The 24,394-nt window shown below is 44.7% G+C and overlaps 2 protein-coding genes across 4 annotated transcripts; one reads left to right on the top strand and one right to left on the bottom strand.

The window, feature by feature from the left end:
- Nucleotides 1-3,570: 3,570 nt before the first annotated feature.
- Nucleotides 3,571-12,177, bottom strand: Exosc1 (exosome component 1). The gene is made up of 8 exons (XM_051199834.1): nucleotides 12,099-12,177; nucleotides 11,708-11,823; nucleotides 9,866-9,940; nucleotides 8,719-8,807; nucleotides 7,022-7,055; nucleotides 5,103-5,153; nucleotides 4,639-4,723; nucleotides 3,571-4,064 (listed from the first exon to the last, which is right to left on the bottom strand). The coding sequence occupies exons 1-8, from the start codon at nucleotides 12,127-12,129 to the stop codon at nucleotides 3,958-3,960; spliced, it is 588 nt and encodes a 195-aa protein (XP_051055791.1). The 5' UTR covers nucleotides 12,130-12,177; the 3' UTR covers nucleotides 3,571-3,957.
- A 242-nt stretch (nucleotides 12,178-12,419) lies between these two features.
- Zdhhc16 (zinc finger DHHC-type palmitoyltransferase 16) lies at nucleotides 12,420-24,167 on the top strand. Of its 3 annotated transcripts, none has more exons than XM_051199703.1 (12): nucleotides 12,420-12,503; nucleotides 13,601-13,711; nucleotides 17,438-17,685; nucleotides 17,847-18,041; nucleotides 18,187-18,275; nucleotides 18,628-18,656; nucleotides 19,385-19,518; nucleotides 19,645-19,692; nucleotides 20,494-20,579; nucleotides 21,620-21,743; nucleotides 22,076-22,146; nucleotides 23,478-24,167. In XM_051199703.1, exons 3-12 carry the CDS (start codon nucleotides 17,443-17,445, stop codon nucleotides 23,590-23,592), a joined length of 1,134 nt encoding a protein of 377 aa, XP_051055660.1. In that variant the 5' UTR covers nucleotides 12,420-12,503; nucleotides 13,601-13,711; nucleotides 17,438-17,442; the 3' UTR covers nucleotides 23,593-24,167. The 3 variants fall into 3 exon arrangements, with proteins under 3 accessions (XP_051055660.1, XP_051055662.1, XP_051055661.1); XM_051199704.1 differs by having other exon boundaries at nucleotides 12,429-12,507; XM_051199705.1 differs by lacking the exon at nucleotides 19,645-19,692 and having other exon boundaries at nucleotides 12,421-12,503.
- The last annotated feature ends 227 nt before the right edge of the window (nucleotides 24,168-24,394 follow it).

Below are 24,394 nucleotides of genomic sequence, written 5' to 3'. Positions count from 1 at the left end.
TTGGGATCAATCCTGTCAAGTCTGTGTTACATTTACTTTTACAAAAAAAGGGTACGTGTATATTTATCAGCAGAAAAAAAGCCCCTCTGCTGTTTCTAGCGGTGATTGAAATAGTTCCATGTGCTCACCAGAAAATAAGCCATTCCTGTCAGATGGGATAAACTGCTTGTCCTCCCGGGGCAGGAGTGCTTGCTGTGTGTTGGTTACCTCTGCCGTGTCTTGTAGAGGTGAAGTGCCCCTTGATCATGTCCAGATTTTGTCTTTCACTGTCTGAATCATGTTCCAGCTGCTTGGCCCTACCATGTGGGTTCAGAATTCGTTTGGGCGTAACTACTAAATCTTTCCAGATCAGTATAATAAAGGAGTGATGTGCAATATTTTATGGTCTGATGTGTTTGAAGTGCACACTAAGACATAAGGAGGGTTTGGCTTAGTGGGTAAAAGCACTGGCTTCTCTTTGAGAGGATACAACACTTCTGGCTTTGCGTACAATGCACAGACATGTAGGGAAAACACCCATTTATAAAAAGCATCTTTCACCCAGTCTTAAATACAGCATGAGTCATAACTAAAATTTGAGCCTTTTAAATTGGTAAACAAAACCAGTATCGGTTGGATTTTCAGGATGGCGTCACAGTATAGAGCATAACAGAGCCTGTGGGGTTCAAGAATGGTTAAGAGCACTTGTCCCTGCATAAGATTTGTGTTCCAGTGTTCACAAGGTGCACATACATATACAGGCAAACACACAGAAAAAAACTGTTGGTGGGGCTGGCAAATGGCTCAGTAAGCAGGTAAAGCACTTGCCATTAGAGCCTATGCGAACCGACTACACAAAGTTGTACCACGACGCCTACATGCCACATGTATGCCATATACAAGAGAAAGCAAAAGTGTGGTTTGACTGAAAATGCCCCCCTAGGTTCATGTTTGAATACTTAGTCTGTGGGATTATTTGGGAAGGGTTACATCAGGGAGTCAATTCTGCGAATCAGCCATGCACAAAGGTTCTTTTAGTACGAAGCCTGATACTTTTGTAGATGTAGATACACAACAAATAACAATGAACTGCCATGTTAGCATGCTCCAACAATTTTATGTACTTGTTCAAAATAACCTCGGGATTCTAATGAAGAAACAGGTAAAACCACTGATGGTTATCAGTGTCAACACCTGAATGTTCTGTCATCCAGGCTGGCCCTGAATCTACTTTAGCTGAGGATAACCTTAAAACTCCTGCTCCTTATTTTTTCTTTTTATGAGGCAAAGTCATGTATAGCTCAGATTGACCTAGTATCGTTTTAAAAAATATTTAATGTGTATGGCTGTTTTGCTTCATGTACATATGTATACCATATGCATGCCTGGTGCCCACAGCAGTCAGAAGAGGGCTTTGGATCTCCTAGAACTAGAGTCTCAGATGGTTGTGAGCCACCATGTGGTGCTGGGAACTGACCTCGGGTCCTCTGTAAGAGCAGCAAGTGCTGAGCCATCTCTGCAGCCCATTCCCACCCCCTAGTCTCATGATACAGAGGTTAGCTTCAATTTCCAAGATCTGTCTGTCTCTGCCTCCTGAGTACTGAGATTAAAGCCTTGTAGCACCATGCCTGGTCATGTTTCCTTTTTTCCTTATTTACCACCAAGCCTCTAGCCCAAAATATTAAAAATTTGCAAGTGTCACCAATGTGGGAAACTAGAACAAAGGTACAAAAGATCTATTTCCAATTCTGGGCTTCAATCCTAGGACCCTGAATGCGTTGTTGGGTCAAGCCCAGCAGCAAAGCAAAGCTAAGCGTGTGTGAGGGCTTGAGTCTGATCTTTAGCACAGCAAAAAAAAAAAAAAAAAAAAAAAAAAAAAAAAAAACCAACTGCATGTGGTTCTGTCCTGTCTAGTTTTATGCCGACTTGACACAAGCTGAAAGGAGGGAATCTCAATTGAGAAAAATGCCTTTAGAAGACCCAGCTGTAGGGTATTTTCTTAATTAGTGATGGATGGAAGAGTGGCCAGTACATTGAGGAGCCATCCCTGGGCTGGAGGTCCTGGCTTCTATAAGGAAGTAGGCCATGATGAGCAAGCCAGTAAGCAGCACCCTTCATGGCCTCTGCATCAGCTCCTGCCTCCAGGACCCTGCCCGGCTTGAGTTCTGTCCTGACTTCCTTCAATGATGCCCAGTGCTGTGGAAGGAAGTGTAAGCTGAATACACTCTTTCCTCCCCAACTTGTTTTTTGGTCATGGTCTTTTGTCACAGCAATAGAAACCATGAGACAGGCCCTATCATTAGTTCACTAAAAAATACTATTTTTGAGATGATTTTTCTGTTGTAGCCTAGATTGGCCTTAAGCTGTGTTTCTCCTGCCCAAGTCTCCTGAATGTTAGAATTGTGCCACATTGTGCATAATAAACATTTCAATTAGGTAAACAAAAATGGGCTGGTGAGACGGCTGAGCAGGTGAAAGGTTCTTAAGGCCAAACCTGACAACCCAAGTGTGATGACTGGGGCTGACCACTGCCACACTGACCTCTGACCTCCACACGCACGCACACGTACAAAATAGAGCAATATCCATTTTTTTTTTTTTTTTTAAAGGAGGAAACAAAAATGCCCGGACAGTGGTGGCACACACCTCTAATCCCAGCACTCAGGAGGCAGAAGCAGAAGGATCTCTAGAAAGTGAGTTCCAGAACAGCCAGGGTTGTTACATACACAAACTGTTTTGAGAAACAAACAAAAACGGACTGGCTGGACGGCTCAGTGTGTAAAGGGGCTTGCCACACAGGCTAACCGGAGTTTGGTCCTTAGAACCCATGTAAGAAGCTGAGCGCAGCGGCATGCACCTACAATGCCAGCAGTCTTACAGTGTGATGCCTGCAAGCCCACAGCTTAGTCAGCCTGGAGCACACATACACAGCAGAAACAAAGACTGATCCCCAAACAAAGTGGGGGCCAGTGAGATGGCTCGGCAGGGAGAGGTGTTTGCTGTACAAGCCTGGGGCCCTGAATTTGATCTCTGCACCCACAGAGAGGTGGAAGGAGAGAACTGACTCTACGAGGTTGCCCTTTGACCTCCATACACACGCTGTGCCATATGTGCCATGGCAGGTACATACTTTGCATACATAATGTAATTAGAAAAAAGAGTTAATGGCCATCTAATCAAAAAACAAAAACTAAGATTAGGTAACACAGAACTGATTCCCAAAAGCTGTCTTGTAAATCCAGTTCCAGGGGATCCAATGCACACACACACACACACACACACACACATAAATCCAGTTCCAGGGGATCCAATGCACTCCCTGGCCTCCAGGGGCACTACATATGTGGTGCACACAAACACACACATATACATACACACAAAGCGAAAAACAATGAGAAAGTTCACTCACTGCAAGTTATCTTTTAAACAGTGAGGACAAGGACTGTGGTAAGTTCAATTGCTACCCAACCAGGAACACCTGGGTTAAAATCCCAAGTGTCCAACATGAAAAAATGGGCCTGGTCTCATCTCTCTCTCTCTCTCTCTCTCTCACACACACACACACACACACACACAAGAAAACTATACCAGTAACAAGTGAAAAGCATATTTTTTCCCAGTCATAGCAAAATACATATAAATACATATTTGTAAAGAAGGCATAAGGTTCTGTTTGCTAAATGCCTTTAAATGAGATTCATCAGCCAAGAGAATAAAAAATCAGCTTCCCAAGAATAGTGTTTCAAATAGAATACATTTTCTTTTTTTATAATTTTGGTTGAAAGTCTGGACCCAAACTTGGGAACTAACAATCTTCCTGTCTTGGCTGCATGGGCCTTGGTGTTCATTACCACACAAATGTATTTCTGGCAGATTTTTCAAGAGGTAACTGCTAGCTTAATAAAGACCACGGCATCTTGATGTTCTTTTCATACTCGTACTCTTGGAAATAGTTAACTCTGTCTTTGGGAAGTGTACTTAGGTTTGTAAGAACTCAGGCTGCACTCTGGCCACTTTGCGGAATTCTTTAGTGTGGGTCTTAGGGCACTGCATCTCACACCAGCTTATGGGAACCATCTGGACCCCTGGTGGAAAAAGAGAAAAAGCTAGAGTTAGAGGTGTGACTCTACATACTCGGCTGATGGTTTTTCAGCTAGACTCAAAGATGTGGTACAGCTGTACAATCTTGCTTAGCATATATGAAATGCACAGGTTTCATCCCCAGCATTACGGGAAAAAGAAAGAATCCTATTCTCTGACATTTAGGGGAATCGAGCTATGCTTCCTAAACTGAGCTCCATGCTGTTCGACAATGGGGACATGCTCTGAGAAATAAGATTCCAACACTGGAACATCCGTGTGTACTCACACATACCAAGATGGCTACACCACTAGGTGACATTACCTTGTGATTTCTTTAGGGAGGGGGAAGGACGGGCAGGGGATTGGACCCAGGGCTGCACGAATGCTAAGGAAGTACTCTCCCACCGAGCTCCATCTTTAGCACTAGGTGATACAATCCTATGGGGCCCACCATGGTATGTGGTACCTGCAATTGGTCAAAATACTGATTTCCATCTCACCTGTATGAGTACTCCTATTGCTTCCTAGACAACCATGGTTCCCAAGAAAGTGGACTTGGGAGCAAGACCAGCTTACCTGATTCACTGTGGGCCACTACTACCCCTAACTCATTTTCAGCAGTGGTCAGCAGGTAATTGGATTGTGCATCACCCAGGGAGATCTAGTCAGACAGACCCAGTGAAGGAAAATGAGAGGCTTTACGTGACGTTTCACTCCACCTTCACTTCCCCTTTTTATACTTTTTTTCAAGGCAGGATTTCTCCACGTAGCCCTCGATGTCCTGGAATTAACTCTGTAGACCAGGCTGTTCCCAAACTCAGAGAAGGGCCTGCCTGTCTTCAGAGTGCTGGGATTAAAGGCGTGAGCCTCCACTGCCTTCTGTTTTCTTTTTGATACCAGGTCTTAAGTATCCCAGGCGGGCCTTGAACTGATGATCCTCCTGCCTTCCCCCTCAAGTGCTAGGATCACATAATGTGTCATTGTGCCTGGCCCCACTTCTTCTTTTGACAGAACTAGAACTCTGATGGAATAAAGGATACAACTTTGGCCAAAACTATGTCACCCGGGCGGAAACTCTTGTAAATTTCAACCTGTAAGACACAACCAGGAATAAAAGGTATGAATAAGGTCTACGTGAAGTTACCAACCGCCCTAGAGTCAGGCTACTTTCTAATCCCAGCGGAGAGGTGGCATCATTACGTCACTTCAAATGTATATTGTTTCAGTGTCATCGTATAAATGAAAGATTTGACTTTAGAAACTTGATCAGGAATCTGACTTAGACAAAGGTAGTATAAGTGGACGGGGAAGGCTGAGGAGTAACTGAAAAGTAGTGAATAAACACCCAGCTTCAAAGGCCAGGCTGGACAATATGGCAAGATCCTACCTCACAAAATAAAGTTTGTATGTGTGGAGCAAATTGTGTTGAGGTGAGAGCTGACACCTGGTTGTCTCCCTTGGTGGCTCCCGCCTTATTTTATCTTTTGATATGATCTCTCGCTATGGCACTGTCCTGAATTTCCTATGTAGACCTTGAACTCACAGAGCTCTGCCTGCCTCTGCCTCTCGAGAGCTAGGATTAATGGCACACCCCAGTATGCCCCGTTCCACCCAATCTTTTCAGACAGGGTCTCTTACTGAAATGAACCTGAGCTCTAGGGAGATTCCTGCTCCGTATCCTCCACCCTAGCACTTGGGTTATTTGGGCCACTTTCTTTTTCTTTTTAGATGTATTTATTTAGTATACAGTGTTCTGTCTGCATGTATGTTTACAGGCCCGAAGTGGACACCAGGTCTCATTACAGATGGCTGTGAGCGGCTGGTGGGAATTGAACTCAGGACCTCTGGAAGAGTAGTCAGTGCTCTTAACCACTGAGCCATCTCTCCAGCCTGGGCCCCCACTTTCTACATAGTGGCTAGGGATCTAAACTCAGGTCCTTATGTACCCAGCAGACACTCGACCAACTTTCTAGCCTAGTAACACCTTTTATTTATTTATTATTTTTTTGACAGGATCTTTCTATGCAGCCTTAGTTAGCACAGAACTTATTACATGGATCAGGCTGGCCTTAAATATACACAGGTTCATCTATACCTGCCTCTGTATCCTCAGTGCTGAAACTAATGTCAAACTGAAAGGTCTACCTGTCTCTGCCTCCTGAGTGCTTGAGTTAAAGGTGAGTAGGTACCACCCCTCCTGGCTATCATTATCTATCCATCTATCTCCTATCTATCTATCTATCTATCTATCTATCTATCTATCTATCTATCTTCCATCTATCTATCTATCTTCCATCTATCTATCTATCTTCCATCTATCATCCATCTATCTATCTATCTTCCTTTCTTTCCCTTAGATTTATTTATCATAAATGTATGTATGCAGGTATTAGTGCAGGACAGACTAGGGTATCAGATCCCCTAAACCTGGAATTGCAGGGGTTTGTGAGCCACTTCATGAATGCTGGGAACAGAACTTGGTGCTCTTAAATGCCCAAATCATTTACCCAGTCCCAGGGATAATAATTTCAAAGGAAAAAGACTGTTTTCGTTTTTCGAGACAAGGTTTCTCTGTATTGCTTTGGAGACTGTCCTGGAACTAGCTCTGTATACCAGGCTGGCCTCGAACTCACAGAGATCCATCTGCCTCTGCCTCCTGAGTTCTGGGATTGATTAAAGGCGTGCACCACCAATGCCCGTTTTTTTTTTTTTTTTTTTTGTTTGTTTGTTTGTTTGTTTGTGTTTGTTTTTGAGACAGGGTTTCTCCGAGTAAGTCCTGGCTGTCATGAAACTCACTTTGTAGACCTTAATCTCAAAGAGATTCGCCTGCCTTTACCTCTTAAGTGCTGGAATTAAAGGAATGCACCACCACCGCCTAGCTAAAGCACAATTATCTTAAAGTCATAGAAAAAAAAAAAAAAACCCACAAAAACAAACATGCAAACCACCAATCATCAACCTTGTCTTTTTCAGTTGCTCGGATATCTTCCTTGCTATATTAAAGGAAAAAAAAAAAAAAAAAAAAAAAAAAAAAAAAAGATGATTAGTTATCTGTGGGAAAGAATTACCCAGATTCCTAGTAAAGAACAATAAAAGCACACAGAAATGCCTCCAGGACAGAAGGTCATCTTTAGCATGTATAGTAAAACACACCCTTTCTTGGACAAAACAGATAACTCTTGACAATGGAAAACATACCAAAAATTCAAAGGTCATTCTTGGCTACATATGGAATGTAAGGATAGGCTGACTATAGGATTTCTGTCCAAAACAAAACAAAACCACACCACCTATCCTATAACAATTTCATAACCATTTCTTTTATAGTTTTAGTAGTGAGTCTATCCTTTAACAGCTGAGCCATCTCTCTAGCCCAATCATTTTTCAAAGAAGTCATATAACAATCTACCATTTCACCCACACTTTTTCTTTCTTTTTTTAGATTTATTTTACTTTTTGTGTATGAATGGTTTGCCTGTGGCCATATATGTGCACCACATGCATGTCTGTTTAGTCCCCCAGAACTGGAGTTACCATTTGGGTGCTGGGAATTGAAACTGGGTCTTCTGCAAGAGCAACAAGTACTCTTAACTGCTGAGCTCACTCCCCAGCCTTGCCACAAAATTTTCTCACTACGTTTGGGTTCAATCAATATTACAGGTTAAGAATTCTGTCGCAGTGCATGTATTTAATCCTAGCAAAAGGAAAGCAGAGGCAGGCAAACTTTTGAGTTCGATGCTAGCCAGGACTAAATATTAAAATAAAAACAAAGGCGGGTGGTAGTGGTGCAAGCCTTTAATCCCAGCATTCAGGATGCAGAGGCATGAGGATCTCTGTGAGTTCAAGGCCAGCCTGGTCTACAGAGTGAGTTCCAGGACAGAAGGCAAAACTATATGGAGAAATTCTGTCTCGAAAAACAAAACAAAAACAACAAAAAGAAAAAGAAAAAGAAAAAGAAAAGAAGAAAGAAGAAAGAAAATGGGGGGTGGGGTTGGGCAAGATGGCTCAGGGGCTAAAGATGCTTGATGTCTAAGTCTGATGACCAGTTGAGTTTCTGGAACCCACTTTAAGGTGGAAAGAGAGAATGGACTTCATAAAGTTACCCTGACCTTTATGCTTGCTGTAGTATGTGGGTCAGCACATACACACTGAACAAAATAGTAAGAAGAAAGAACAGGAAGGCACCTCCAAAGGGGCTTCTACTTTGTCTGGTCTGGCTCACCCTGACACTGCTGGTCCACAGCTTTATTTAGTTCTTTTTGAGACAGGATCTCATACAGCCCAGCTGGCCTTGGACTTGCTATATATAGACAACAATTATCTTCAACTTCTCATCCTCCTGCCTCGATCTCTGAGTGGTGTGATTACATGCAAGTGCCACCACATCTGAATTATATCATTCTTGAGAATCTAATCTAGGGCTTCTCCGTCCATCACCAGCTGAGATACAGCAGCCCCCCCCTTATTTAAAAATGCTCTTTTCTTGTAGCTCATATAACATTTTCTCTGGATGTACTGCGGGGCAAGGAGCAAACACCACGGAGAGACTAACGTGGGCAGGAGAAGGAACTGTAATTGTTCCACAAATTCCAGTCCTGCCCACTATCCCTGCCTCACTGGTGCCTAGGCAAACGTAAACCCAAGAACCCCTCTTACCGGATAGTTCCTCGAAAAGCATTTTTCAGTGGCGTGGACCCCACATACAGGATGTGGACTTTGGCAAAACGTGAGTTGATGCTAGAGACCTAGGGGACAGAGACAGGATCAGCATCAGAGGACCAGCAGCACCAGCAGCTGGACATTCAAAGAACTACAGCCTCTTGATGCAGGCGTTAGAGGCGTGTGCCACCAAATCTGACTTCCCTCCACCTCTTCTTTGGGGCAGAGTATCACCATGTACTCAGCTTTGCTCTGGGATCCTTAGTTTCTCAAGCAACATTAGAGGTATGTACTCTTACACCCTCCCAGTAAAAACTTTCTGTGATGACAGAAATGTCATTTCCTGGGGCTGGACAATGGTTCAGCAGTTAAGAGCACTGGCTGCTCTTCTAGAAGACCTGGATTCAATTCCTAGCACCCACATGACCGCTTATAATCATTTGTACCCTCCAGTCCCAGGGATGCAACACCTCTTTCTCGCCTCTGGAGCACCAGGCATGCATATGACAAAGACAAAATATCTATACACATAAAACGGAAACAAACAAAACTAAAAAGGCACCCCCAAAACCAAAACAAATCAAAAAAATTTCCTAAAATTGAGGCTGTACTTTAGGGGAAGAGCCTAACATATTTAAGGCCCTGGGTTCCATCACTTCTCCAAATATCCCAAAAGTCATGTGCCAACCAATAGGGCAGTTACTAACCACAGTTTGAACCGAATAAAAATGTGGTTAGTGTTGTGTTGGGAGCTAGGATACATGGTCTCTCTCGCTCTGCAGCCCATTCTGTTCTGGTTCACTTCTGTTGAGTTTTCCAAATACTGAGATTATAGATATGAATCATCACACCTGGCTGTAAATGAATTTCTCTTTGTTTCTTTCTTTATTTTTTTTTTTTTTTAAGTTTTGGAGACAGGGTTTCTTTTTGTAGCCCTGGCTGTCCTGGAACTCAATATGTAGACCAGGTTGGCTTCAAGTATCTACCTGTCTCTACCTCTTAAAGTCTAGAGCCATCCCTGAAAATGAACTTTTAACACTTAGAAACTTAAATAGCCCCATATAGCTCCTGACTATTGTATTAAATAGTAGAACACAGCAGTTGTAGAATTTTGGCCTAAGCACAAAGATTAGGACCAACTTACCTTACAGGTGACAACAGCTCCTACATCTGGCAGTAACTGGGACTCTGTTTCTCTCATCACAGATACCACAGGAAGCTATGAAGAGAATAAAAAAGTCATGTACTGGTTAAGTGTTGGGTACCGAAACAACGGTGACTGACAGGAGGCAGAAGCATGAGGCTCTCTGTGCGTTCTAGGCCAGCCTGGTCTACAAGAGTTAGTTTCAGGACAGCCTCCAAAGTCACGGAGAATCCCTGTCTCGGAAAAGACAAACAAACAAACAAACAAACAAAAAACCCACCAAAAACAACAACAACAAAACCCCAGTAGTAATTTGAGAGTAACAGCACTGACTTAGAACAGTGGATGTACAGGGGCAGGCAGACTATAGATGCACTTGCAACCCACAGAAAAGGACACTGGTGATTTTAGGAAGTCAAAACAAACAAACAAAAGGAAACAAATATAAGAGACCATTTGAGTTAGGTTGCCATATTTAATATGAACATTTGATTAGTTGTAAATTTTTGAAGGTGCTCTTGAAATTCTTAGTATACCATCATATGGCTTATAATTATGGTTATCTTGACTCCTCCAAAGTTATTCCTGGCCTGCATTCTTTCCCTCCTCCCCATCCTTCAGATGATTCCGCTGAAAAACTATTTTCACTATCTAGAATAACAGACATAAAGCCTGTGACATGCTCTCACTGCACTGTGCAATTACTTGGAAGACATCCGATTTCCAAAAACACACATTTGTGCATTTGTTTATGCTTTGTGTCTGTGCCTCTCCAGTAGCAAAAGCTAAGTGTTTTTGGCTCTCGACTGCATCCCCAGTAGCCAATAAAGGCAGCACCATGCAGGACACATGAAAGTGTTCAAGAGAAATCTGTGTAGTGAATAAACAGATTAAGTTTATTTCCAAAACCAGCTGACTGGAACCTGTTTTTACAAATACGCAAGAACCCAAAAGGTTTGGCCAGTCACTAAAGAATTTTGATTCTTTCTAATTTTCTCAAGCAGTGCTGGAGATTGGATCTATGTTCCCAAGCTTGGCATGCTGGGCAGGCATTGTACTAAGACCAGACTAAGGTTTTAATTGTTACTATCTTCTATCATTTTACAGTTATCAATAACTTCTTTATCTGCAACTGTTGGTAGCTTGGAATAGAGCGGTGTATATGCATGGCTACACTTAAAAGTCTAGATGAGCAAGAATCTACTCAGGTAAATGTAAACATCAGTAACATATTTAAATAAGTCCTCTGGAGGAAGATTCTTGCACATAACAATCTTACTCCCACCAAAACCACGTTTTTTCAATCAGTGGGTCCAGAAGGGCGTCTATGGAAATACAAAAACAAAAACTGACTAACTACCGGGGCTATTTAAAAGAGGTTATAGTTTCGGGGGCTGAGCAGGAGTGAGTTCCAGATGGTTTGCATCTGCACGCGCATAGGATTCCAGGCAGGAGAGCGCTTAGGACATTTAGGACGCTGAGAACCTCCAGCATTACACTGATGTCACTGAGGTGGGGACAGTAGAGCCACTTCAAGGTGTAGGGATAGTCGACATTCCTGGCCGGAAGAAGCTCTCTGCTAACTGGGCTATTCTTAATTTGCACCTGCTCCCTGCAACCCATGTCCTTCTGCGAGTGCATCCACAAACAAGCCACATTAACATAACGGGTGTGCGGCGGCTGTGCTTCGGAACAGCATGCGGATCACAGCTGGGAGAAATCGAGAGACCGAAGCGTTCTGTTGCTGAGGCGCCAATGACGCGTCTGCAGTGCCTGTGCGCAAGGACCAGAACCCAGTGACTGCCCGAGGGAGAACGCGCGCTCGGGAGCCGCTTCCTTTACCGCGCCATTCTCGCTGGTCTTCGTCAGGCAGCCCGCCAGCGACGAAAAGATGTAGCCGTGCCGTGTGTAGGTGCCGCTACCGGGGCTGCCTTCCTCCAAGTTACACAGACGCTCGCCTGCAGAAGAAATGCCGTATCAAGCCAGGCGTTGGTGGCACACGCCTTTAAGCCCAGCACTCGGGAGGCAGAGGCAGGGAGATCTCTGTGAGTTTGAGGCCAGCCTGGTCTACAGAGCTAGTTCCAGGACAGGCTCCAAAGCAATACAGGGAAACCCTGTCTCGAAAAATCAAAAAAAAAAAAAAAAAGAAAGAAAGAAATGCCGTATCAGCCACGGGCACTCAGAAGTTGGTTGTCACACAGCAAGGGACTGCGTGCGGAGACAGATCACTTACCAGGGATGCAGTATCTCACAGGTGGTGCCATGCTTGCCCCGGTCCAAAACCCGGATGGAAACGAAGCCGCGTGTTCATTGGTCAGCTAGATGAGCTGCCCCGTCGTAACACGTGCAGCAATTGGCGCCTTTGACCGTGCGAGGTGGGGCGAGGCCTGACTCCATTTCCCAGGATGCCCCGGTACAGTTCTCTGGGCTGGTCTTTGCGGGCTCCGGGACTCGCGCCTGCGCAGCTGGGTGATGGTGGGCGGGCGGTGGGACCCGGTCGGCTGGCTGACGCTCAGGGATGAGGGTAATGGTGGGTCAGCCTGAGATCGGACCAGCCCGGGTCCCGAGCTGGAGCGGGAGGCACTGAGACGCGCAGGGCTATTGAGCTGAACTTGGCTGATTGAGAAGCTGGCAGGAGGTAGGTAAGGGCGAAGCGCGATGCTTGCTTCCCACTTGAGTGTCAGGTGTCCAGGCCTTTAAGTTCAAGTTCCTGTCTTCTGCACTCAAGTTCCTGTTCTCTGCACTCCCCATCCTGCGTGGCTGTGTCCTCCCGAGTCCTAGCGCATCTCAGCCCCAATCTGTTGCTCAAACTTACCCATTTCATGGGTTTGGAGGCTCCGACACAGAGACGAGGTTTAGGTTGTTCAAAGTCTCGAAGATAATTCGAGAGACAGCCGAAGCCTAAGCCTGTTTTTTTTTTAACCTGAGCCCATCATAGTCGGACTCCGCTGCTCATGAAGACACCCTTTTTCTGGTTTTGTGAAACCACAGATTATTCTCTTGCAGATACTTTAGAGTGTGAGCCTCTCAACTGTGAATGAAGCAGCACACCGTTAGCATTACCACTGTTTTTGCTCTCCTCCTTCCTTTTTAGCATGTTAGCCGGGAAAGCAGCGTTCATAAATAGAATAATGTGTTTTAATTGGTGTCTTACATCAGCTTGAGGGACAAAGGTTAGGGGAGCCGCATTCGTGCAGATGAGAATTGCCATGATTTTGATCGCAGTTTCATCTGTTGGCTTTGGAATTTATTCCTTTCTCCCCTTCCCTTTCTGCCAGTCGGGCTTCTTTGGGACACAAATGGTGACTTAGGGGAGTGCTGTTGCCTGCTAATCTCTAATCTAGGAGCAGATGGCCACTGTGGCCTTTGGGTACCACTGAGGGGTAGCGCTACTAAGGGTTTGAAGGAACTGTGTTTGCCTCTTCATACCTGCTCCATGCCCTCGTGCCACACTTAGATTTAAATTTTTTGTCTTTTCTGTATGTATTTCCTGAGGTGAAACTTCTGTTTCATTTGTGGCCTTTCACCCCACGCCCCCTATCACCCTCGTATCCACACGTCCCGCTGGCTAAAGTGAGGATGAGGCCTGGTCTCACATTTTGTTACTCGAGTTGATCAGCGTCTGCAGGCTTTCAGTTTTACATGTTTGGTATCTGGTTTGGCTTGCTCTCTAAAATGTATTACTGTTCTTTAGTGCTATGGTCCTAATGATGGTTCTATTTCTTTGCTAATCAGGAAGAATGAGAGCAGCAAATACTTTGGTGTTATCACATTGGCAAGAGTGTCATTGCTGGTTTCTGTAGAGCTGGCCAGCTTTCCAGTTTTGTGTCTTTCATTCAGCAACAGGTATGTATTGATTGCTTTATAAGCATCTGATTTAAACCTTGACCACATACATGTAAGTGTATATGTATGTTTGTGCAGACATGCATTGTATGTATAAAAAAATTAAGGTTTGGGCCGGGCACAGTGGTGCACACTTTTAATCCCAGGCTTGGGAGGCAAAGACGGGTAGATCTCTGAGTTCCAGATCAACTAGGAAAAGTTAGGGTTGTTACACAAAGAAACCCTGCCTTGAAAAGTAAAACAAAACAAAACAAAACAAAAAAAAAAAAATTAAGATTTAGAGAAGCAGGGTAATAGACTACTTAGGGAAAGAATTGAACCCTAAATAGGGTATAAATAGATGAGATTGGTCAATTGAACCTTTGGAGTAGGCATTTCATACATAATCAAGAATGCATTGGTGGTGCATGCCTTTAATCCCAGTGCTGGGGAGGCAGAGGCAGGCGGATCTCTGATTTTGAAGCCAGCCTGGTCTACATATTGAGTTCCAAGACAGGATCCAGAGCAATGCGGAGAAATATTGTCTCCAGAGGGGGGGGGGGGGAAAAAAGAACACAGAAGACTAACAACCTGATTTTTAAAAAGTTTTTTAAAAAATCTTTTTTTTAAAAGATTTTTTTAAAATTATGTAAATAGTGTTCTGCCTGAATGCCTGCACACCAGAAGAAGGCACCCAGCTCTTATAGGTAGTTGTGAGCCACCATGTGGTTGCTGGGAATTGAATACAGGTTCTCTGGAAGAACAGCTGGTGCTCTTACCCTCTGAGCCATCTCTCCAGCCCTGATGTTTTGTTTGCTTAATATCTCTTGCTGGTACCTCATTGGCTGTGTAGCCAAGAATGATTTTGACCTTCTGATCCTTTTGCTTCCAGGTAGATACACACCATCATACTCAGTTTTGAGGACTTTTATGTTTTTAGACAGGGTCTCACAATATAGCTCTGGCTGTCCTGGAACTCACTATGTGGACTAGGCTGGCCTTGAACTCACAGATATCAGCCTGCTTTTGCCTTCTGAGTGCTGGGATTAAAGGCGTGCACTACCATGTTCAGCTTTTTGAGGATTTTCTAAGACTAATCGCTCTGTGGTGACATAATTTGCATTTGTTACAAATTAGGAAAGAATCAGAGTTTTGCACACTATTGCTATAAAAAGTGTTTCAGCAATTAGAACACTCTCCATTGCTCCTAATGAGGATAGCATTGGTATATTGCTGTGGGGCAATTAGCTCCATCTTACTCTTCACTTGGTTGTGGCTAGCCACAAAATTCATGATTTTCCAAATCCTGATTCTAAGTAATAGTAATAGCAGTGCAGTCCAACAGATAGTTTGTGATGTTTTCAGCTTTTCTTCCTTTTTTTTTTTTTTTTTTTTTTTTTTTTTTTTTGAGACAGGGTTCTTCTTTGTGGCCCTGTAGGCTGGCCTCTGCCTCCTGAGTGCTGGTATTAAAGGTCTGCACCACCACCACCGCCAGCCTGCCTTTCTACATTTCCTGTTAATTTTTTCAGCTTCTTAGGAAGTAATGGAAAGGCTAGTTTCTTACCCTGGTGCAGTGTCTATAGGTCTGTCCCACTAAGTTTCAATATTCTTGTGGGCCTTTTTGCAGGGTTTCCTTTACCTTTTGGTTTCTAACTGGTGGAAAGAGCTAATTATTTTCTTTGAAAAGCCTTTTGTGGAGATGAACCAGGGTGCAAAGAGAGCACATTACTCCAGTTACTGAACTGAAAGCCATCTCCCGAAGAGTAACAGCGTCCAGTTTCTGCTGGGTTATGAGCCACCTGTTAAATAAGTTAGTGGGGTTGCTGAAGACAAAGCAGTATTCCATGTCCAGTGTTAATACATTTCTACGCACCTGATGAGACCACCATGGAAAGTCTGTTGGAGTCTCTGTGTCCACAGTTGTGTTCATTGCTTGGGTGTGCAGAGATGGTGGAGCGATGAGAGCCAGAATGCTTGGGAAGCTCGGGGCCAGATCATCAGCCACAGAAGTGGTGCTGAATCAGAGAAGACCTGGAAAAACTCCCCGGGAATACCTGAAGTTTCCTTGGCTGCTATAACCCTGGGTTAGGGCTGTGAGTGGAACTGGAGACAAAAGTATCCAATGTCATTCAAGTGATGGCTGACCGTCCTAACAGGGAACAAGGCATCATGCCATCTGGCTGGCCTAAAACCTCAGCCCAGATGGAGTAGGAAAACTTGGAGAAGGCCAGGAGAGTTGTAGATGCAGGATCCTGTGTGTTACAGAGCAAGCAGGAGATCCTGGGCACCCCCAGCCTCAGTGTCTTGGTTAAGATAGAGTGGCAGCTTTGTTTATGTTGGTTAAGCTTTACTCCATGATCTGTCTAGACAGATAACTCAAAAGAAGAACAAGAACACAACCCCTCAGGGAGCTGGGGCAATGGCTTAGCTGTTGAAGTATTTGCTCCACAAGCATGGTGAACTAAGTTTGATTCCATAGAACTCATGTAAAAAGACAAGTCTGTGTGTCTCTAACCCTGGTGCCGAGAGGAAGAGACAGTGGATCTCTGAAGCTTGCTTAGCCAGATTGGTTTAGTGAAAAATCCTGTCTCAAAAAATTAAAATTTCCACACCCCAGAAGTGCCCACAGATGGGTGCTCGCTCACCTGCCTTACTGGGATTCCCTGTGTAGTTAGTATTTAATGTCCAGCAGAACGTATTCATGTTAGGAGCACATGACTATTATTTTTAAGTATTTTTGGCTATTTTAACTATCTTTTGGTTCAGACTATTTCCAAGCTAATACAATCATATTGCACAGGGGGAAAAAAAAAAAGCTGTGTATGTTTGTGCCAGGGATGGGTGTAGCAGATAGCTGAAGAGATGTCTCAGCAGTTAAGAAGTTTTGCTGTTTATTGTTACTATTACTATTATTATTTTTGTCTTATGGGACAGGGTTTCTCTGTGTAGCCCTGTCTGTCCTGGAACTCGACCTGTAGACTAGGTTAGCCTTGAACTTAGAGATTACTTACTTCTGTCTCCCGAGTGCTAGGGCTAAAGGCACATGTCACCATGCCCAGCTGAACACTTGTTCTTACAGAAGGCTCAGCACATGCATAACTCACAGCCATCTGTAACTTTAGCTCCAAGGGGTGTGACACTCTCTTCTGGCCTCTGGGCACCAGGCACATACATACATACATTCAGGCAATAAAAATTTTAAAAAGCTGGGCATTGGTGGCACACGCCTTTAATCCCAGGAGGCAGAGGCAGGTGGATCTCTGTGTGTTTGAGGCCAGCCTGGTCTACAGAGCTAGTTCCAGGACAGGCTCCAAAGCAATACAGAGAAACCCTGCCTTGAGAAACAAAACAAAACAAAAATAAATAAAACTACATGGAGAGTGACTAGAGAAGAAATACCCGATATCCACACATGTGATGCACATACACCAAATTATTCCTTTGACAACTGTTTGCTGTGGCTCTTCAGGTGTAAATTACCAGGGATTCATTGCATAATGGTACAGTATAATGTAAACACTACTTTTGTAGGCTCAAACTTTCAGTCCCTACCTCCTGTACTATGGTTGGAACAGTGACACTGGAAATTCTGTAGGAAAGTGACCTTTTTCTTTCTACAGCTGATGACCAGCCTAATTAGGCCTTAGTCTTGAGAAGTCCTCTAAATTGATGCTTTGGGCTTTCTCACTGATGGGGTAGGGTGGGACAAGGCTCAGGCTGTATTCTTATGTTAGTATATTCTCCTAGGAGCCATGCGGGGCCAGCGGAGTTTGCTTTTGGGTCCAGCCCGCCTCTGCCTGCGTCTCCTTCTACTTCTGGGTTACAGGCGTCGCTGCCCTCCTCTGCTCCGGGGCCTGGTACAGCGCTGGCGTTATGGCAAGGTTTGCCTGCGCTCCCTGCTTTACAACTCCTTTGGAAGCAGTGACACTGCTGTTGATGCTGCCTTTGAGCCTATCTACTGGCTAGTGGACAATGTGATCCGCTGGTTCGGAGTGGTAAGTGATGATGCTCAGGGAGCCCAGGAGAGGGGATTTTGCGGGGGAAGAGGGTATGTTTCCGATGGGCTCATACTAAGCTTTGGAAGCCAGGGAATTTCTTGAGTCTTGATGGGTATAGGTCTCTCATGGTGTCCTCTTGACCTCACTGGTGTTGGCAGGTGTTTGTGGTGCTGGTGATCGTGCTGACTGGGTCCATTGTGGCCATTGCTTATCTGTGTGTCCTGCCCCTCATCCTTCGAACCTACTCAGTACCGCGACTCTGCTGGCATTTCTTCTATAGTCACTGGAATCTGATCCTCATCGTCTTCCATTACTACCAGGCCATCACCACGCCTCCTGGATACCCACCCCAGGTGGGACCCCACAGGGGCATGGGGATGAGCAGAGTTGCACACTGTGGTAGCCAGTTTCATTAATGGGAGGGAGAATGACTGGGAATCTTTTGAGACAAGTCTTGTGGTGCTACAGTGATCAAGATATTCTTTTCAATTTGCACAGGGCAGAAATGACATTGCTACTGTCTCCATCTGTAAGAAGTGCATTTACCCTAAACCAGCCCGAACACACCACTGCAGCATCTGTAATAGGTGGGTCTTGGCTTCGCTCTTGCTGTAACCCTAGGGCAAAACCTGGTCCTGGAATTAGTTAATTGTGTATCAGAGTACCTGTTAAGATCAGGCACTGTGCTTCTCCTCTGCTAGTCTTCAGTATGATCCTGTGAGTGAGCCATTATTGCTACTTGTACAAACTGAGGTGATGAGATGTTTCCTTGTCACCTAGCCAATAAACAACAGAACTGGGTTTGAAGGAAGTCCTGGCTGTCTTCAGAGTCTGTACCCTTCCCACCTCAGCAGGATGCTGGTCCTAGTAGGAAAGAATTGTCACTGACATCTCAAGGTCCTTGGCCACTGTAACAGAGCCTGTGTCCCTCCCTCACAGGTGTGTGCTGAAGATGGATCATCACTGCCGTATCCTTTTTCTCTCTTCAGCCTGAGGCCCAGCAGAGACCGTCTGTGTCCCCCAGAGCACTCACTGCACAGGGTTCATAGTCACATGCTCAAGGCTTTCCAACTAGCTTCAATCTCCTGAGAATCCTGGCTTATGAGAAGTTAGTAGAAGAGGCATTGTTGGGGACTTACCATCTTTTGTGGGGAGTAGAATGTTTATAGGCTTTCTAAAATGGAACCTGTAGGAGAAAGGAATTTTCTGGCAGGTCTTTTGTGGAGAATTAAGTGTCTGGGCCTCTGATTGGAGGCCCTGGTACTATTATGGGTCCTGTTCTGTCTTTCCATACAGATGTCTGGCTAACCTGAGTTAGCCAGTTGAATATTTGCAGGTGGTTAAGATTTCTTGGTGGAGCAGGGCAGTGGTGACACACGCCTTTTATCCCAACACTCAGGAGGCAGAGGCAGGCAGATGTCTGTGAGTTTGAGGCTAGCCTGGTCTACAGATCAAGTTCTAGGACAGGCTCCAAAGCCACACACACACACACACACACACACACACGAAAAACAAACAAAGATTGCTTGGTGGAATCTGAAAGCTCTGAAAAGCTTCGACAACTTTTTTCTTTGGGAAACTGTCCTCTATTTTCTTGCCTTTGTGCTTGGGTGATGCCTTGAACTAAGGATGAGCTGTAGGGGCATGGGTACCCCCAAATTATATTTGATTTTGTCCTTAATCATTCCTTCATCAGCCTGGCTAAACAATTGTGTAGGCCACTATAACCATCGCTACTTCTTCTCTTTCTGCTTTTTCATGACTCTGGGCTGTGTCTACTGTAGCTACGGAAGTTGGGACCTTTTCCGGGAGGCTTATGCTGCCATCGAGGTGAGCCCATGGCTAGGAAGAGAGTAACTCAACAGAACGCAAACTGTTCCCCAATGATTGGGTTGGTGGCTCCCTGTCTTAGTAGCCCAAAAGTATAATAACCAGCACTGTTTTCCACCCCCTTAGAAAATGAAACAGCTTGACAAGAACAAACTACAGGCCATTGCCAACCAGGTGGGCAGTCCCTATGCCACTGCCTCCTGCTGCTCAGGCCTAGGGGTTTAAGAGTTAAGTGAAAGGACCTGCTAGTTTACGTACATAGGCTAGCTGCCAGACCAGGTCAGAAGTTTCTAAGGAAGCTGTCATAATAGACTAAGTAGCCTGGGGCAAGCTGGAGGTCTCTGGTATGGAAGTTTTAAGTAATCCCATCATCACTTTGGGCTGAGCCTGGACTCTGCCTTCATGATGGCCTGAGCAGCAAGGGGTCTATGTTAGTCTGTGTGATGGGGTTCCAGGGGATAGACACCATGCTGGGCCAGCAGCTTTAGGATCATCCCCCCCCCCCATTCCTGTTCTTTAGGACCCCTTGTTCTGCATACATCTTGGACTTGTATATTGCTCCCCTGTGGCTTTTTCACAGCAACCCCCCCCCCATTAGTCCATGGCAGGTATAGATCTATCTCTTGTGGATGTAGCTGCACTGTGAAAGAATTGTGGTTGGCTAGAGATTGGATTGGCTTCCTTCCCCTGGAGTCCCATTACTGCTGTCAACTACAAGCTCAGTTAGCCCCTTTGTGCTTTGCTATCCTGTCCAGATCTGCTCTACCCACTGTCTGTTTGTTCATGTGATGGTACCACCGGGCTTGGTCCACCCATCTGGCTGCTGGTCTGATTTCCTCTGTGGCTTTAATCCCCATTTTTATCTGCCTGGTTTTTTTTTTATTAATTCCTGCCTGTAGGTGCTTGGGGCTCTGGTGACAGTTGCTAGAAACTGGCAGAGCAAGGGAGTCAGGCTTTACTGTTTTCTTTTTGTAGACTTACCACCAGACTCCACCACCTACCTTCTCCTTTCGAGAAAGAATAACTCACAAGAGTCTTGTCTACCTCTGGTTCCTGTGCAGGTATTTAACTCAGTTTTCATAGTTTTAAGGGAGGGAAACATTAAGAGAGCCTTCATAGGTGCCCACATACAGGGAGGACTCATCTCTGAGTAACCTGCCTTTGTCCTTTGTCCTAGTCTGAGGCTGGCAAAGAGTGTGGTTTCTCAATATTTTGGAGCAGAGAACAATAATTGTTAATGCAGTCACACTTGTGATATGCCATCGCTAAGTTAAGCTTATGTTTTATTGACTTCAAACCACAGAACAGGTGACTCTATTTACTGAGAAGGGAAACTGAGAGTAAAGGTATTTGTCCTACAATGTATAGCTAGAAGTTAAAGAGTTGAAATATGATTTCTGTCAACCACCAGTCCAACCGCTCATGTTTGTATGATCTTGGACCACTTTTTCTGTTTTCGAGACAAGGTTTCTCTGTGTAGCCCTGGCTGTCTTTGAACTCATAGGGATATGTCTTCATCTGCCTCCCAAGTGCTGGGATTAAAGATAAGCATCACCTTACCTACCCGCTACTATTTTTTTTAACTTTTATTTTTTAAATGTGCATTCATGTTTTGCCATGGGTGTCACATCCTCTAGAACCTGAGTTAGACAGCTGTGAGCTGCCTTGTGGGTACTGGGAATTGAACCTGGGACCTCTGGAAGAGCAGTGCTCTTAACCACTCAGCCATCTCTCTAGCCCTAAATATTTCTCTTTTCTTTTCTTTCTTCCTTTCCTTTTTTTTTTTAAATCTACATTGGTGTTTTGGTATGGGTGTTGGCTCCCATGGAACTAGTGTTAGAGTTACAGTTGTAAGCTGCCATATGGGTTCTGGGAACTGAACCCAGGTCCTCTGGAAGAGCAGTCAGTGCTCTTAACTCAGCCATTTCTCCAGCCTCCTCCACTGTTTTCTAAGCATGGGCATTTTACGAGCATCTGCATTTTTCTCAGAGGTAGACTTATTTCTCCATCTTCTTTAATAGAACTTTAAGAGACAGAATACATGTTCACCCAGGCCATATGAGTACTTCTAATTCCTGTGCATTTTTGCCTTTTTTCTTAGTTCGGTGGCACTGGCTCTGGGTGCCCTAACCATATGGCATGCTGTTCTCATCAGTCGGGGTGAGACTAGCATCGAAAGGCATATCAACAAGAAGGAGAGACGTCGGTTACAGGCCAAGGGCAGAGTGAGTGGGGAAGAGGGGACTTGGGTGAACAGGTGGGTAACTGATTCTACATCTAATAAACAGATCATGACCAGGGCTGACTAGACAAGTTTCTAGGTTCTTTTGTTATTTTTTAAGCTGGCCTCATGTAATCCTGACATAGACAGTCTGGCCTTGTACTCACAGTAGTCCATCTGCCTCCTGAGTGCTAGGATCAAAGGCAAGTGCAACCAAAACCATCTGACAGATGGCTTAAAAAGCTAGAATTTTGATTACTGGCATTCTATCTTTATCTCTAAGATGAGGAGATTAAGTAGAAGAGGTTTATAGAAATATATTTTTCTTGTTTCTAGGTATTTAGGAATCCTTACAACTATGGCTGCTTAGACAACTGGAAGGTGTTCCTAGGTGTGGACACAGGAAGGTAAAGTAAAGACAGAGAGCAGTGCTGTGCAACAGAGCTTTGTGATGAGGAAGATGGTCCATACCCAGAACCAGAAAGATGATGCTGTGGTACAGGGTGGAACCAAACTCTCATGACAGGGAAAATGGTCTATCCACACAAGCAGAGAATGTGGCTAGTGCCATTGAGGAGTGTATAATTAGGCTTCATCCTCAGGAGTAGGAATAACCTTTTCTAAGAAGCACTGGGGCCTGAGGCTAAAACTCTAAATACAAGCAGCATGTGCATGCCTGGTGCCTGAGGTCAGGGGAGGCCGCTGGATGGATTCCTTCGGACTGGAATTGTAGAGGTTATAAGTGCCATGTGGGTGCTAGGAATCCAAACCTCTGCAAGAGCAACAAGTACTCTTAACTGCTGAGCCATCTCTACCGTCCATAAAACCGGTTAAGAGATGTTCAGTACAACTACAGAAGAGTAGAGAAAGCATTCTTAGGAAGGGCATACAGGTAGAATGTAGTAGTCATTATCTGGAGTTAGAGATATGAGACTAAGGTAACCTACATGTTGCAGAGGTCCTACAGCAGTATGAAGCTAGCTCTGTTCAGTCCAAGAGACAAGATAAAACCATTTATCCAACTGCAAATTTACGAGGCCAGGCACGACTGCAGGAACATGAGGAGTTTGATGACCTTGTAACAATGAGATGAATGAAGTACTTTCCTTTCTCTTTGCTTCATCCACATTACATTCCCACCCACCACTGTGCTTGCAGTGCCCTCTTAAAAGACTAGGGCCAGGCACAGCAGCCCACACCTGTAATTCCAGCACTGAGGAGACCAGGGTAACAGGATCAGTAATTCAAGGCCAACCTGGGTTATAGTGACACTTTTGAAACAAAAGAGCATATGCAAATTGTTCTTAAGCTCCACCCCATAGAAACAACTTCCCTAACATCACCTGCTCCTTTTGTGATTAAACGCTCATTAAAACTTTTTCTTTTCACCTTTCCTCTTTTTTTGTTGTTGCTGTTTTTTGTTTTTGGAGACAGGGTTTGTTTGTGTAGCCTTGGCTGTCCTGGAACTCACGAGATCTGCCTGCCTCTGCCTCCCAAGTGCTGCGATTAAAGGTGTGCACCACCACCTCCCAGCAAACTTTTCCTTAATAAACCCCAAATTTGCTTCATTATATATAAAAGAGCATGCTCAAGATGCCTTTAGTGCCCCAAGGAATACAGTTCCCAGATTCAGACAGAGGTAGAGCTCCCTCATCATCTATGTTTGATTCTTGCTTGCACAGGAAGGACAACCAAGAACATAGAACTAAACAGACTTTTTTTTGGTTATTTCTCACAGGCATTGGCTGACCCGGGTGCTGTTGCCTTCTAGTCACCTACCCCACGGTAATGGAATGAGCTGGGACCCTCCTCCTTGGGTGACTGCTCACTCAGCCTCTGTGATGGCTGTGTGAGCCACAACTTGAACATTGTTCAATGCTTACATCTCTCTCAAGAGCTTCCAAGGGCAGCTTTTCTTGGAATCCATGACCATAAAGAGCCACTAGGTCCGCCTTAGAGTACTACTTAGGGACAACTCAAGAGCAACCTTCTGGCCACTGCAAAACAAGACACAGCCAGGCAGTGGTGGCACCTGCCTTTAATCCCAGCACTTGGGAGGCAGAGGTAGGTGGATCTCTGTGAGTTCCAGGACAGCCAGGACAGATAAACCCTGTCTCGACAAACCAAAAGAAGAAGATAATGTGGAGAAATCCTAGGACTGATGTCCCTTTACTCAGGCAAACAAGTTTTAGCCCCATACTAGGGGTCAGGCAACTAGCTACCTTGTCCAGTGCTGACTCTGATGTCCTCTGGGTCACAGCACTGGGGCTAGCCACCATCTCTTTCACTTTGGGAAAAGATTCATCAGGTATGTTGAAATTCTGGCTTCTGAATGGGACAAAGACATTAAGCCTATTGCCAAGGTCACTGCCATTTCTCATGTGCTGTGGAAGGAGTGAAAATAAAGGTATTTGATTTGTAAAGATAAGCACCTTCTATGTTTGCCTTAGTGATGGGGGAGATCAGGCTCAAAAAAGCCTGCAGAGTCTAATGTCTCCTATGCCCTTATTTTGAAGCTCATTGGAATTCTCTATGTGCTAGTACAGCATTTGTAGGATAAAGAGAATACATGTCAATCAACACATTACCAAAAAAAAGTCTTTATTCTCTGGCAGGTGCACACACACACACCACCACCCCTGACCCCCCCCCCCC

This window comes from Phodopus roborovskii, unplaced genomic scaffold (genome assembly GCF_943737965.1).
Source record: "Phodopus roborovskii unplaced genomic scaffold, PHOROB, whole genome shotgun sequence".
Taxonomy (NCBI): Eukaryota; Metazoa; Chordata; class Mammalia; order Rodentia; family Cricetidae; genus Phodopus; species Phodopus roborovskii.
Note: the sequence above shows the minus strand (reverse complement) of the source record. Positions and strands in the feature narration are given on the sequence as shown.